This window comes from Oryzias latipes, chromosome 7 (genome assembly GCF_002234675.1).
Source record: "Oryzias latipes chromosome 7, ASM223467v1".
Taxonomy (NCBI): domain Eukaryota; kingdom Metazoa; phylum Chordata; class Actinopteri; order Beloniformes; family Adrianichthyidae; genus Oryzias; species Oryzias latipes.
The window spans coordinates 20,526,808-20,542,231 of record NC_019865.2 but is presented as its reverse complement, the minus strand read 5'-3'; the positions used below and the strand labels follow the sequence as shown (position 1 = coordinate 20,542,231).

Sequence of the window (15,424 nt, the reverse complement as noted above, 5' to 3'; positions counted from 1 at the left end):
AATCACACCGGATGTGACTTTCAAAGTAAGACATTCAGCGCAATGCTGAACAAAATCAACAATATTGGGATCAAATTATTACAATAGAAATACTTTACTTTCCCAAGTGACTAGGTAGTGTAAGGCATTACTGTTGAATTTTAAGTAATATTTTTTTACTTATTACGCGTTTATCAATTTGCATATTTTATAATACTAGCCAAAAATGTTGTTTGAAGCAACAAGACAAAAAGACATTAACAATTTATTTTTCAAATATGATTTTCTACAAAAATTTAACAACTATTTGAAAGTCTTTTCTAATTTATTATTATTATTGTTATTATTATTATTATTAGTTTTAACTTAAGCTAATGTAATGAACCACTTTTACTGTAGGCTTCATAACAAACATTGTAACTTCATTGTTTTCATTCCTAATAATTGTGTTTTTTCCGCGATTTTCAGGGGTTTGTCTTGTTATAGACAAGATGGAATAATTCTAACACGCATTTGTTGAGTTGCAGTTTTAGTTCATTGGTCTCTAGTTCTCTGGCTTTGTTTACTCTTTTTTTCTCCCAAATTAATAGCCTTCATTGAGTGTCCTTCAGTTGTTTGCTTAATGCTTTAGTTTTACCAAAGGTGTACAAAATTATTACCAGTTGATTTTACACTGGAACTTTAGAAGAAAACATGTTGTATACTCAAGTAAAAAGAAGAAAAAATGTATTTAATAGTACAACAGGAGTCATGTGTATTAAATCCCTGAAAGAGGATTACATGTACTGATAGTTAAGGGATTATAAACAACAAAAAGTGATCTGTATTTCATCTTGGCTATTAAATGTGCACAAGACAAACAATTAAAGCCTAAAATTCTGCAGTCATCACAATTCAATGTTTTGGATGTTACATTTTAATTTAATTAAAATGTGTTCCTTTAGCTAAAACGTCTTGTTTCTACATTTTGGTATCCATACTGTGGATTTTAAACAATCCTTCCTTGGCTTTTATTTTACCAGCACAGCTTCCCTGGTTGTGTTTGGTCTCTTGACAAAAGCTTTGTGGTGACGTCACCTCATAAGTCTGTCTTACCTGACATGTTTGCCTTAAAAAAAAAAAAAAAATCTTCACAGACTTAGCCCATTGCTTATTTCTTTTTCTATTCTTGCTTTTGTTTTTATACATATGTGTATTTCGTGTTTGCAATTGTGTTCTTATTGCATACCTGATTGTGGTTTTTTTGTAAAATGGCATAATGTGCAATAAAGTTTATTTACAAAAAAAAAAAAAAAAAAAAAAACATGTTTGCCTTAAAAAAAAAAAAAGACATCTTTGCCTTGAATTTAATAGCTCTGTACATTTGCAAAAAGTCATCAATTATTTTTAAATAACAAGATTAATGGATTCTGGTTCTGATTCTGCTCCTTTTATCACAGGAGTTCTGATCAACATATTTGTTGAGGGGCTGTTGCATTTTTTGTCAATGATAATAAATGTTGACAAATACAGATGTTTCATGTGAATAAAATGTTTCAGAAAATAAAACGCAGAAGGAATGTTTAGACAAAATAAATGATTGATTGAAATATTTTTTGATTAAGGTATTAATTGATTGTTTCTGCATTTTGTTTTTTGCATATTGAATGCAATTCTCAAAGACAGATAAAGTGTGATTGTGAACAGAAATCTCTTAAACGTTTAAGTTCTCAATATATAATAACACCTGACTACATTCCAAGATACAGGGCCAGACGCAAGCAAAACCAGCAATGTAGTGATGCACGCATGGAGCCAGTGATGTCAACAATGTTCACTCACCTTTTTCAATGTAGTTGTTCAGAGTTCCAATAAATAAATGGAATACTTCAGTATACTGACTTCTGGCAGATATTTTTTAGCTCTTGACATTGAGATATGTTAAAATACCAACCCCAATATTCATAAGGTTAAAACTAAAAACACATTCTCTTTGCGCATTAGAAGTATTTAAGGGACATTGCAGTTCCATTATTACCCCAAGTATAATTGAAATAGGAGGTAACATTACAAACTGGACCTCAAGCCCTCAGTCTATTTTATTCTTCTCACTCCACAAAGTTTTTTTTCCCTCTGGTTTATAATTATTAATTAAAACCAATTTTTTTGTTCTGCAAATTTGAAATACATGGCAAGAGGAACAAGATGAATGGTAATGTTGTTCAAATGATGCAAATTTTTAAGCTAGATTTGTAATTCTTAAATGGGTGACCTTAGGCATCAACTGTAAAATACATTTTTAGATGTATTCATAATAATGCAGTGTCTACAAATAATTATATTCAAAATGATCTAATTAAATCAAATCAAATCAAACTTTATTTATAAAATAGCGCTTCTCATGCACTTTGTGCAGCTCGAAGCGCTTTAACACTAAAAACAGTAAACACACAACATTACAATAAAAACCCCAACCCACCCTTCACCCTTCCCACTCCCCTCCATTAAACCACATGACCCATGGCTCCCACGTACAATGAATTATGACTATGTAACTGTAAAATAAATAAATAAATAAATAAATAAATAAATAAATAAATAAATAAATAAATAAATAAATAAACAAACAAACAAGTATGGCTTGGCTCTGCTGTGAGGAAACAGTATCTGGGAATCCTTTCATACCAGGAGCCAGCCCGGCCAACGGAACATCGCCACAGCAACCACCCAGACCGGGACAACACCGGGGTCCCCCTCACAGCCATAGAGCTGTAAAATTAGACCCCAGCCGCCCCAGCAAGGGCAACAACTGCAGCAACAACCGCTGACCAAGCCGGCAAGCCCTGGAGGAAAAGATCCCCTCAAGAAACACTGGGGCTAAAATCATAAGATGCTAAAATTAAAAACATAAAAAAGAAGAAAAGAAAAAACAAAACATAAAATTGAGAATAAGATGCATAAAATTAAAATAAATACATGAAATAGCCTATACTAAAACTAATAGAATAAATTAGCAGTTAAAATCAACTAAAAGCTAAATTAAAAAGGTGGGTCTTGAGCCTCTTCTTAAAAACTTCTACAGTCTCTGCAGCCCTGAGGCTCTCCGGAAGGCCGTTCCACAGGCGAGGACCATAATGGCAGAACGAAGCCTCACCATAAGTTTTGGTCCTCACCTTGGGAACAACTAAGAGGCCAGTACCGGAAGACCTCAAGGTCCGCGAGGGCTCATATTTTAAAAGAATATCATTTAAATAAGAAGGCCCAAGACCATAAAAACATTTATAAACCATTAAAAGAATTTTAAAATCAATCCTGAAACGCATAGGGAGCCAATGCAGCGATTTTAAAACCGGTGTAATGTGTTCCCGCCCTCTGGTCCTCGTCAGAACTCGTGCCGCTGAGTTCTGTAGAAGTTGTAAGTTTGAAAGAGACTTTTTGGGTAAACCAGAGAGCAGGGCATTACAGTAATCTAAACAACTGAAAATAAAAGCATGCATTAGCACCTCTGTGCTGGCAAGAGAGAGGAACGGGCGGACTCTGGCAATGTTCTTAAGATGATAAAATCCTGTCTTAACGACATTTTTAATGTGTGGCATAAAATTTAGCTCAGAGTCAAAAAGTACGCCCAGGTTTCTCACACATTGAGAAGGTTTAAAATTATGAAGATGTGGTAAAATCATCTCTCTCTTGTCTTCAGAACCGATGATTAAAACTTCAGTTTTGTCCTGGTTGAGCTGTAAGAAATTTTCTGCCATCCACAACTTTATATCTAAAATGCAGTTTAAAAGAGTGTTAACCGGTTCAAGGTCATCAGGAGACACGGCGATGTAAAGCTGTGTATCATCAGCATAGCTGTGAAAGTCAACGCCATGTCTCCTGATGACATCCCCAAGAGGCAACATATATAAATTAAACAGTATTGGCCCTAAAATCGACCCCTGGGGAACCCCACAACTTATTTCATGGATTCCTGAAGAGTACGTATCCATACTTACATAAAAGTGTCGATCTGTCAGGTAAGAGTAAAACCACTTAAGAACATTTCCAGAGAGGCCCACTAGACTACTAAGTCTGTCTAATAAAATCTGGTGATCTACTGTATCAAAAGCGGCACTGAGATCCAGCAGCACCACGACAGAAAGTTTCTGAGAGTCATAGTTTAATCTAAGATCATTAACGATCTTTAAAAGAGCCGTTTCTGTACTATGGCTTTTCCTAAAACCAGACTGATATTTTTCTAAAATTTTTTGGGCATTTAAAAACTCATGCAGTTGAGTAGCGACACTTTTTTCTATTATTTTACTTAAAAATGGTAAGTTGGATACGGGTCTATAGTTATCCAGATTTTTTGGATCTAATTGACTCTTCTTCAGAAGGGGCCTCACCACCGCCGTCTTACAGGCAGAGGGGAAGACCCCCGTCTGAAGAGAGCAATTTACTATATTTAAAAGCTCTGACTCAAAGAATCCATAAAATGTTTTAAAAAGTGAAATGGGAATGGGATCTAAAAGGCAGGTTGTAGTGTTTACTTGGGATACAACTCGACCAAGCATCTCTGCATCAACCAGGACAAAACTCTCCAGTGTTTCTTCTGGTAAAATCAATGCTGGAGGTCTGTTAAGATCCGTGTACTGCATGGATGAAATGTTTGATCTTATAGCATTGATTTTACCCATGAAGTGGTCTGCAAAGTCCTCACATGCAGCATTAGATGATGGCATGGAGGACTTGTTGAAGTCTTTGTTTATTAAAATATCAATTGTTTTAAAAAGAAATTTGGGGTTGTTATTTTCTGAAATGATTTTTTTAATTACCAGAAGACAATGCAAAATCATTTTATTTAGACAGCTCATTTCAGATCTATATACACACTTCATATATTCATGTCTTTAAAAAGAGAACAACAATGATGATCAGTTAACTGTCCTCATGTTCTTTGCAGTCTTTCTCCTCCAAACAATCAAATGAGTCGATGCCAAACATGTCAACGTCGCAAAAAAAAGAATCCAGCGAAGAGTTGCCCACCAACTAAAACATATAGAAGTAAACCCCCAATGAAATTATTCTCTTTAAAGATAACCAATTGAAATACTTCTGATTCAACTGATTACTGTTTCATTCAGCAGCATCACACTTGATATTTGAGTCTCACCTCTCTTGCTGTTTTTCCAGCATTTGAATGGAGTTACTTTCAGTAGTGGTAGCTGGACTGGTCTCAACTGAAAAGAATGTAGATCATCAATTAGTAAATAAAATACAGTAAAAAAAACTAAAATATATAGGGAAAGTTTTGCTTTTATGGTTTGATAGATGATGGAGTCAAATATTTCATTTTAGCTGTTTTAGATGTGTTAGAATCTCAAAATAAATAAATATTTCCTGCAATTATCACTTAGTTATGACAGAGTTTTAGGGCCATAGAAAGGAACAGTAATATTACGAGATGTAAAATCATAAATTTATGACTTTATTCTCGTAATTTAACTGTTTTTTTGGGTAAATTTATGACTTTAAAGTCATAAAAATAAAAAAAAGTTATTTGTAAACTGGTCCTAAAACTCCATCGTATAGAGTGGATTCAAACAGAATGAAAAAGTTATTTTTTTGAGTTGGATCATGATGCATCTGTTCAGGGTCTCCAAAAACATACCTGCATCTGAGACACGAAGCGTCACTCTTTGAAAGACATTTCTTCCAGATCTAGAGATGACACACCAGTAAACGTTTTCATCCTCTTTCCTGAGGGGACTCATTGTCACATTAAAAATTCCAACTCTGTTGTCATCAGCGATGAAGGTTCTGTTGTTGATATGTTTCTTGGGTGTTCTCACGACTATCCTACACAGTTCATATACAGACCCCCTGCACCAGTATTTTGGGTTGTCCTTAAATTCGAGGTCATACTGACAAGAGACGGTCAGGGATCCACCGCGGGTTCCTGTTACCTCTTCTGGAGCGGACAACTGGACACAGCCCGCTCTTTGCTTATTTGACCATAAGACACTGAATAACAGAGCTGCAAAATGCAAAAACACTGTTATTAACCCATCTTATTGCGTTTTCTTCCCAAAAAAATTAAGTCTTTAGCATTTACCTTTATATATGTGGACGAGCATCCTTAATGTTCTCATATTGCATCTAAAAGAAAGAGTGGTGAAGGCACGGTCCGTATTAGAGGAGGGTAACTTCTTCTTTAGGGTTTCGCTGACATCTAAATGTTGAGAAATGTAATCATTGCAAAAGACTCTTTTTCAGGAAGTTGGCTTTTGTATTTGTTCAATGAGAGCACTTCTATCACATTAATAAGATAATAAAATGTTTTGTTATTATCAAACCACAATATGCACTGTACAGTATTTATATATTATCTAAATGTATGGACAAAAGCTGAGAAAATTTATATTAAAAAAAATAATACATAATATATAGTAGTTTTTCTAAAACTTTTGTGACCTAGCAGCCAATTAAAAACTTAAAAATAAACAACTTCCACTTCTGCTATCAGGCTTTCCTAAACCCTCATTACTAATTTCTTTTTTTTTAAATCAGGAACTTGGAAACTATTTTAACAGGAGGTGGCACCGCCTTGACTGTCAGCCGCTAGTCAACCCTGGTGGCACAATTAGATTTAATTTGGTATTCTTTTATAATTTTGTTTGACTTTACATTGTTATGTCTAAAGAATTATGTGTTGCCTTTTCTGCTTTCAGATTTTTCTTTCTCCCGCGGCACATTTATTTTTCACATCATGTGTTTGACCATCTTTTTAAAATATTGTATTAAACAGCAAGTTTGGATCGATTAACTGCTGCTGTTTTTACTCTTTAAAGGCTAATAAACAGTCTGCTAAGGTATAATCATAAAGGAGATGAAGTTAAAAATTGAATGTAAATGAAATTTTTTCCATTCTGCACAAAAAGCAGGCGTCTGATAGACCACCAAACGTGACGTTTGACCCGTTACACATGAAAAACAGAAGTACAAAGGTGACATACAAGCCCTCATGGTTGCATCACATAGAAACGAAGATCTGTTTGTGATTTTTATTTCATTTCTAAGGGGTGTGAGTTTCTCATTATATTAGTATTAAGGACTCTTCTTTTTGAAGTGTACATTTTTTTATGTTACAAAATTTACCTTTAAACATGATTTTTTAAAATTATGACAGTGTGATTTAAAAAGAAAAATAAACAATGACAACATTATAATAACAGTTACAATAACAGTGACTTCAAATGTTTTGTAATTGCAGAGGAAAGCAGAAGTCATTTATCTTTGTACTGTCCCTGTTTTGACCTCTACCTTCCATGACGACAAAATACAAAATTGTGACAAAACAAAAAAAAACGGCAAATGTACCAGAAATGTACATAGAAAAGACTAATTAAAATTTCCTAAATTTTCCAAACAAGTCACATTAATATCTATGTTTTTCTGTTGTTTACCTTCTTGCAGCAAATGAATAAATACTTAATTTTTATTTGATTTCAAAAGCTAGAGAATGTACCTGTATCTCTCATAAAGATATTTTCAAAAAGACATAAGCATGAACCATTTTTTGAAAGTTTGATGTCTGAGTGCCAAACAAATCTGTTCAACTTTTATGTTTTCTCGTACAACCTATTCAAAGGTTTTATAAAAATATTGGCATTTACTCTTTCTTAATGGTAACATGATGGTTTGAATCTTATCATGTATACTGCAAATACAGGCTGGTAAAAAAAAAAAAAAAAAGAAAAAAAAAGTTTCTCAGAAAGAATAACGACATTTTACTAATGTCATTGCAAAGGTAAGAAGGTTGGACTGTTTAAGATGCAGAAAAAAAAGTATTTTTTCTCAACATGAAGGCCAAACTATAAACCATTTTCATTGTTTCTGCAGGGGAAGATAAGAGAATTTACTCTTAAAAACTGGCCATCAAGTACCTTAAAAAAAGCTGCTCCCACATTAACCCCTCAAAAATGGTTTCAATCTATGTCTATTTTAAGATTACCATTTAAAATGTTATTATTATTGTTCAAAAATTTAAAGAGAGCCCTCCTTTAAGGTAAAACGGATTACCTTTATGCCCATGTGGTTATTTTGCTGCCGCACTTTTGATTCTTTTCTCGGCAAATCTTAAGTAATTCGGAGCAAGATATCCAATGTGACCTCCTGTCACGGTAAATCCCTGTGGCGTGTCCAACGCAATACCTTGACATATTGAAAGTTCTAGATTATGAAATCTGAAGTTCAGCACTAAATATTTTATTTCTGGTGACATTCAAGAGAAGATGAGAGTTACCTTTGGGCACAAGGCTCAGCAGAGGAACACAGCTCGGCTTCTGAAGTGTGTGCTGGAAAGGACACAATTGATTTAGCTTATCAGGCTTTCAAGCGGCTGGGAAACATTGAATGCTTCTGGTGTGTTCCGACTCATAAAACAAAAAATGTGCAATTTCATTTAAGGTAAAAACGATTATTGTCTTTTTTTTTTTTTTGCTTGTTTTTCTGAAAAAATAATTTCTACGCTCTTTGTGTTTTGAATTGGTTACGCTTAAAACGTTTCTTTAGAAATCTTTTTTATTGTATTTGCAAAAATGTTGAAACTGTCTCTTGCTGGTAAAATAGCTTTGAACATTGACACAAATTATTATTAGGTTCCTTTGCGAACTTTAAGGAAGCAGGGGGCTTATTCCAAATCAAACAACCAAACAAACAAATAAAAAAAAACTCAGCTGATGTGATTCATGCTAATCCAGACTGTGATTTACGCCGCAAGTTGTGAAATCACATATTTGGCCATTTTCTAATAGCAGATGGAGAAATTTGAACCATGGATGACAAATGTGTATGAGGTACGCTGACAGCTCGAGAAGAAAAGTGAAAAGGTTCAAGTTGTTGCAGAATAGATGTTGTACCATTTTTAGAAAAATCAAAGTTTATTGGTCACCAAACTAGTAAAGGGTGTCCTATTAAAAAGTACTTCATGTATGTTGGGCTCCCCTCTGTGCATCTACGGAAAAAATGACTGAGAACTTATTCTCGATGTTACTTTTGACATGAATACACAAGGAGCTTTTTTTTGTTGCATAAATGCGGCCAAGTGGAGGTTACAGATTGACAAGTTAACTGTTTAGACGGAGGCTGTTTGATTTTTGTTCTTGTTTCTCTTGAGGTAACATTTCCGAGTACAAAGTTCCTTCCATGGCATGTTGGATTGATGTAAAACCAGACACCAAATAGATCATTTCAAAACCAAAGAAAGCACACAACTGCAAGGACTGGGATTATGTTACACATTTATACACATATGGTAAAATATGTGAAAACAACCAGGAAAAACAGATCAAATGGTCTCTGTAAGATTAGTTTCATACAATTAAGATTTTTAGGAGAAATACAAATTCAAGGTTTATTAGAAATTGATTTACAAGAGGAAATTAAACAAAAATTGTTAAGGTATTTTCATCAACAATGGCTGTGCTTAAGCCATTTTAACGGAGAATAACCTGAATAAATGTTCATTCAGGTGTTGCTGGCAAATGTCTTTGTTGATTGTTGCAAGATTTTTTCTTCACAGCGAAATAAAAACCAACCAAAACTTTTGCTGCTCCTCTCAGCTGCTTTCTTGGCTCTCTGTTTGCTCTGTTTTGGCTGTCCCATTTTGCCTTGCTGTATCTGGCTCCTCCACCATTGCAGACTTCTTTGAAGTACCTGTTGGGATGGAGGGTGGGGGGTTTGTGAGACATGGAGTTTGAAATTTAAAAATAACAAACTCTCAGGAAATCCAACGACACAAATCTTTCTTGGAGGGTTGTGACATTTTGGAGCTCCTGTACCTGTGAGGTAGTTTCTGTGCATTTTTTGGAACAGCAGGAGACCAATGAAGAGGATAAAGCCAATGCAGGCGATTATCATCCCACATAGCAGGAAGCTGTAGCTGCCTTTAGACTGAATAATCTAAAGAGTAGACAGCAAAATTAGACTTCTGCATGTTATGCACCATGGTTATAATCATGGTTCTTTTCTGTGGAATCATTAGACTTACTGAGCCAACAAGGACCTGCATCACCATCTCTCCCATTCCTGCACATGTAACTAGGACTGAAGTTGCACAGCCTGTAAAAAGATCACACGGGTTACTTATTCATCTTTAATTGACCACTTTTTCATGACTGCATGAGGCAGATTTGAACTTACCCTGATAGTCAAGGATGTCTTCTGTGTAGGCAAGCATGCATGGGAATATGCTGCTCAGGAAGAGACCACATAAACATGTTCCAACAAACAGAAAAACACTGCTGGTGTAGAAAATCAGGAGCATCAACACAGTGACAATCGCACCGGCCTTGGAAAACAAAAAGATCAGCTCATTTAGTGCTCACGTCACCGTATGTTGCAGGCTGTCTTGCTACATGATGGATTGGCCTTACCAGGTTAAACATGAGCAGTCTCCCCGGCTGGAAGCGGTATGAGAGGGGTATAGACAAGAGACGTCCAGCAGTGATCGCTGCCCAGAATATGCTAGCCAGGTAACCTGCTGTCTTATTGGGCAGTGACATTGGTGGAGCCACAGCGTACGTGTACACAAAGCCAGCGTATGCGCCCTGAGTGCAAAGAGTCACATCAATGCGTGCGCCCTGCTGTCTGTGCTTTATGTGATGCAGATCTTGCTTGCCGTAAAATGTTGCATTGAAAATAATCTCAGCAGTGATTTATCTGCACCTCTTACTCACCACAATGCCATCGGTCATAAAGAGCACCATTCCTCCGAGGATATGAATCATAAAGAAGGAGACTGGCAGCCCGCGCATGTTATCATTCTGACAGCAGCTGAAGATGTTCCCGTGGCCTGTGTCAGAGCAAGAAGTTACGCATGGCAGACTGATGAGGAGCAAAACTTCATTAATTATTTTGCCTTCATCCCTGGTGACAGTTTATATGATCATGCAGAAAACATAAAAACACATAAAAAGATTTTTTTTTTTTACCTCCCACATCATGTTCTGTCTGCTCAGAGTCAGGGCCTTCAGCCTGCTGCTGGTTCTCCATTGCAAGCTCATCTTTGTCCAAAAGACGTGGCGTGCCACCGGGGCAGCATGGGATAAGCTGCTCCCGGTAAATCAGGAACAGGACTGCAATGGGCACAGGCAGCTGAGAGCGCATAAAAAACACATTTATTCGTTTTATAGTTTCAGCAGCAGAACAAACAAAAAAATTAACAAATTCTTAGTATCTTACATTGATAATTGCCATGATCCAAAAAGCGTAATGCACTGTGGATCCTTCGTTTGCCTCATGGGGAAGGTCAGTCTGATTTATGTTGTGCTCTGCAATTGGACTGTTTCTCAGCATGTTCCTGAAATGATGCATGATCTCAGTCCCGTTCTCTGTGAGGTTCCCACACCCAGTTTCAGAAAGGAAAGGATCTGCAATCAGTGGGCTCACCAGGGCTCCAAACCCAATGAAGAAGTGCAAAGCCTGCAAAAGAACAGAGAGGACAAACAGTTCAGTCCATCAGAGTTTAATAGGTAGCAGTCTGTTGGGACGTCCAAGGCTGACAATGAACTAACTACTCAGGAGCATCTATCAGAGTGAATGTTGGTCTTTTTTTCAGTTGATTGAAAAGAGTTTGATGACTGTGACAGCTGTGACAGTAGTAGGACATCTATTTTACAAATAAGTCAGTTTCCCCACCTGTAAGAAAACAGCAGAGTCCTTCTGATAGATGGTCACCAGCTGAATGTTAGCAATGGTGTCAATAATACCCATGGCCAACCCAGACACAGCCATGGCAATTGCCAGCACCAGGACATTGTTACACAATGGGATGATGGCAAAAATAACAGAGATCATGAGAGCTGAGACGCACAAGGCTGCCAGAGCGCTGAACAACCTTCAACAGAAAATAAAGACAAAAACAGAATTATTGAACCATATGCTTTCGGATCATTGGTGTGCGTGCCCATAGTTGGTCGTACTCACGTTTTCCTGAAAACACCACCAATCGAGCTGCCAATCAGCAAGCAGAACTGCTGAGCAAAGAAAACCCAGGTAATCTGACTAAGTGTAGAGTTTGTTTGACACTGCAAATCCAAAATTGTGGGTCCGAGGAAAGCAATGCAGAGTCCAAAGCTGAAGAAAAGACTCCAATAAGTTAGTGTATGATGCGCATTTCTTTTGAAAAGGGTTACAATTCGCTCATCCACAAACATCTTGGTTGGATATTAAGAAACTGTATACACTTAGATTAAAAATGCTGTTTTTGTATTTAAATGTGTTTTTGCTGCAGGACATTAAAGCAGCTCAGTGCGTGTTTCCTATCATGCAGAGGGCTTCTGAATCTCTTATAAAGCTTCATGAGTTCTCTTCCTTGAATGGGTCAGGTAACCGGATGTCTTCTTGAGTTAATGGGTGAAGTAGGGATGCCTCCAACAATAATATCCATATCTGAAATAAGTAAATGATTATCAAGTGTGCTAAATTACTTCCAGAAAGTGGACATTTGTGTTTTGTGGCCTGGTGAACTAATTTAATGGAAAATGTGTCATTCAGGAAGCGCTGACACAAAGATGTCTCATGTTAAGTGTTCTTTTGTACCCGAAAAACTCACTAAAACATATTCAGATCACTTTCCAAACTTGCGCAAAATAACAAATAACTACACTAGTGTCCAACAGAGAATGAACGGTAAAGTGAGCAAGATTTTTTAAGACTTTTAATTTTTTCACATACGTTTACCAGATTTTGTGTTGATGGTCTCTTCTAAAACTACTGTTTTGATCATCCCCACAAATATTTTCATGATTTCACATTTGAATAACTCCTTTGTCTGATTAAGTTTGAGAATATCTCTGTCATCATGGAAACAGAGACTGTTACTCCCTAAACAGGTTACCTAATCCGTCAAAGACAGAGGAAATACTCTCAGTCATTCATAGGGAAAAACTAAGGGCTCCAATTACCGTCAACATTTATTTTCATAATTATTTTGAGTTTGGGAGTAAGGAAAAGTGCTAAAAAAACAACAAATGCTTCTGGAGAACATTCATCATCCCATACTGGCCTGAGGTAGGATTTGAATCAAGACATTACTATGAAACCAAAATAATAAAATCACACATTTTCCACATTTTTTTCATACAAAACCCCATTTTTTGTTTCTTATTAACAAAATATATTATTATATTATTGATCTTTTTTCATTTGAAATTGAACATATTTGTATACTTTGTGTTACTGTGTATTTGGAGGATATACATTTTGGTTAAAGTCAGCCTGACCCCATTTCAGAATCCATGTCAGCAGTGCAGAAAACGGCGAGTGGCGTGCATCTCAACACTCAGACCTGGGTTTGCTTTAAACCAATCCGCTTAAACTCTGCAGTGAAGAATGGTTGGTAAAATGTTACCAGGCTGTTAGTTATACAAATTATACATAATCCCTTTAATCTTTGTAATGATTGTATAAGTGAGGTCGATGTTTGTGCTCAGATATGGGCTTCCGGCGAATCTTAACACCAAATCGGAAAACTGTTTTTTTTTCTACCATAGATCTGATTTAAACTACGGTTCAACAGAGGTACTTATGTGTTATACATGTGGAAGCTGATAAAACGTAAACATTTTTGATTCTTATCTTATCATTTTCATTGTTGTGTTTTGCCGTCAGTAAATCCGCCTACAAACTCACTTCCTATCTTTCGTCTTCAGTGATCTCATTTGCCTCCAACACATACATTACAGGCTTATCTGAGGGAGTCAGATGCATTTTAATAAATGAAAAACTTGTACTTTCTGTTTACACCGATGTGGGAATTGTGCAAAAAAATTGCACATTTACCCGTGTATCTATATCTGAGATGCTGCAGCATGCTTGAGGCTCACTGATTCAAATTTGTGAGCTGTTCCACTTATTTTCCCAATGTTTGAATTTGCTGGCTAGGCTCTAAACCCTAACAAATATGTGTGTTTGTACAACCGTCATTCATTAACAAGCCCTTCCTCTGGTGGAGATGCAGAGACCCTTAATTACTTATTCAGGTAATTGTCAACCATTGTTAAAACTGTTTTTACTTTAATAAATAAAAGAATTGTGACATTAGAAATGAATACAATTTGAATCTTTTGATTTGATGAAAAATAGCAGAATTTCCTAAATTTATTTAAAAAAGGGGATTAAAAAATCATATTTATATTCAGCTCTATAATTAGGCTTCAACCAGACATCATGTTATTTCATCCTGTCAATTGAGTCAAGTGAAAAGCATCCTTATCCGTGAAATCTGACTCTGTCACAAAGAAAATTAATGGTAATTAATTAAGGTGCAGTCAGCCGCAACACTATAAAGAAATTATTACTGAATGTTTACACAATCTTGCAACAGAAAAGGTATTTTCTGATAATCACTTGATGCTAAAACACTGTTGTCAGAAGCATTAAAAAGTTGATCTCCTTGTTTCACAGAACAGTTTGGAAACTCATCATTTGTTGTGGTTTCAAGGAGAGATGCCTTTTCATTCTGGTTAGACGTTTTACTGGGGCACTGATTAGTTCTGCTGCTGTTTCTCTATTTTTACTCCTAACGTTTAATGCAAAGTGAGTGCTTAAGTGGGTGACAGCTTTGTTCCTCTGGTACAGCAGCTCATTAGACTCAGACTGTGATGCTACGCTGTTGTAAGTCAAACAGGATGTGGTTTGGCATTCTTGTGGCATTCTTGTGCACAAATGTGCAATTAACCTAGGATATCATGAATGGTAAAAACCACACAAAGCTTTTTCGGAGGATTTCATCAAACGTGCTGAACATCTAAATAATCTTCTATATTAAGACAAAATCATTTAATTTTTCAAAAGGGTTTCTTCTGAAACGTGAAAGTAAAGTTTAGCCCTGAAAGACTTCATGGTATACTCGATTTAAACCCTTTCAAGTAGTTGGATTTATTGCAGATTTCTGTTGCAGTTGGTAAAGGTGATGAAACTGAACTTCTTTGTTATTTCTTAAGCAAAAAGTAGTCTATTTAAATGTCCTACAAGTATACCTAAAAATGAGAGTTTACTTTTTATATACCATTTACTGTATACTAAACCTAAAATGTTCCACTTTAGCCTGGATAAGTATTCAGCTAGTATTTTTTCTACACTACATGGTCAATTGCATACTTGTTTCACTTAAACTCTCAGGTATACCTAATAAAATAAACGTCAAGTGTACTTCTTTTTGCTGTTTTCAATTTTTTAGTAAGCAAATATCTATTTGCTTTTAAATGTTTACCAGATTCATTCTCAAGTGTCACCTTATGAGACTGAAGTAACAAGGGTCTTTTGAGTTCATTAAATGGTTTTAGGTTTTGGGCAATACTGCATGCCAGCAAGCAGACTGAAGGTTCTTCATTACCATGCAACACAGGATTACACAAATGGAAGCTGCACGTTGAAGAGTAACTAGTTTAAAACTTTGTCATTTAAAATGAGGCACGAAAGT

At 35.9% G+C, this 15,424-nt stretch overlaps 2 protein-coding genes across 2 annotated transcripts; both read right to left on the bottom strand.

Moving 5' to 3' along the window:
* Nucleotides 1-4,777: 4,777 nt before the first annotated feature.
* LOC105354429 (CMRF35-like molecule 3) lies at nucleotides 4,778-6,168 on the bottom strand. The gene is made up of 4 exons (XM_011477454.3): nucleotides 6,053-6,168; nucleotides 5,609-5,974; nucleotides 5,111-5,177; nucleotides 4,778-4,986 (listed from the first exon to the last, which is right to left on the bottom strand). The coding sequence occupies exons 1-4, from the start codon at nucleotides 6,087-6,089 to the stop codon at nucleotides 4,872-4,874; spliced, it is 585 nt and encodes a 194-aa protein (XP_011475756.1). The 5' UTR covers nucleotides 6,090-6,168; the 3' UTR covers nucleotides 4,778-4,871.
* Nucleotides 6,169-9,222: 3,054 nt separating this feature from the next.
* LOC101167709 (major facilitator superfamily domain-containing protein 4B) lies at nucleotides 9,223-12,261 on the bottom strand. The gene is made up of 10 exons (XM_004070933.3): nucleotides 11,926-12,261; nucleotides 11,638-11,836; nucleotides 11,182-11,421; nucleotides 10,932-11,094; nucleotides 10,677-10,792; nucleotides 10,374-10,547; nucleotides 10,141-10,288; nucleotides 9,989-10,059; nucleotides 9,780-9,900; nucleotides 9,223-9,654 (listed from the first exon to the last, which is right to left on the bottom strand). The coding sequence occupies exons 1-10, from the start codon at nucleotides 12,153-12,155 to the stop codon at nucleotides 9,557-9,559; spliced, it is 1,560 nt and encodes a 519-aa protein (XP_004070981.1). The 5' UTR covers nucleotides 12,156-12,261; the 3' UTR covers nucleotides 9,223-9,556.
* Nucleotides 12,262-15,424: the final 3,163 nt, after the last annotated feature.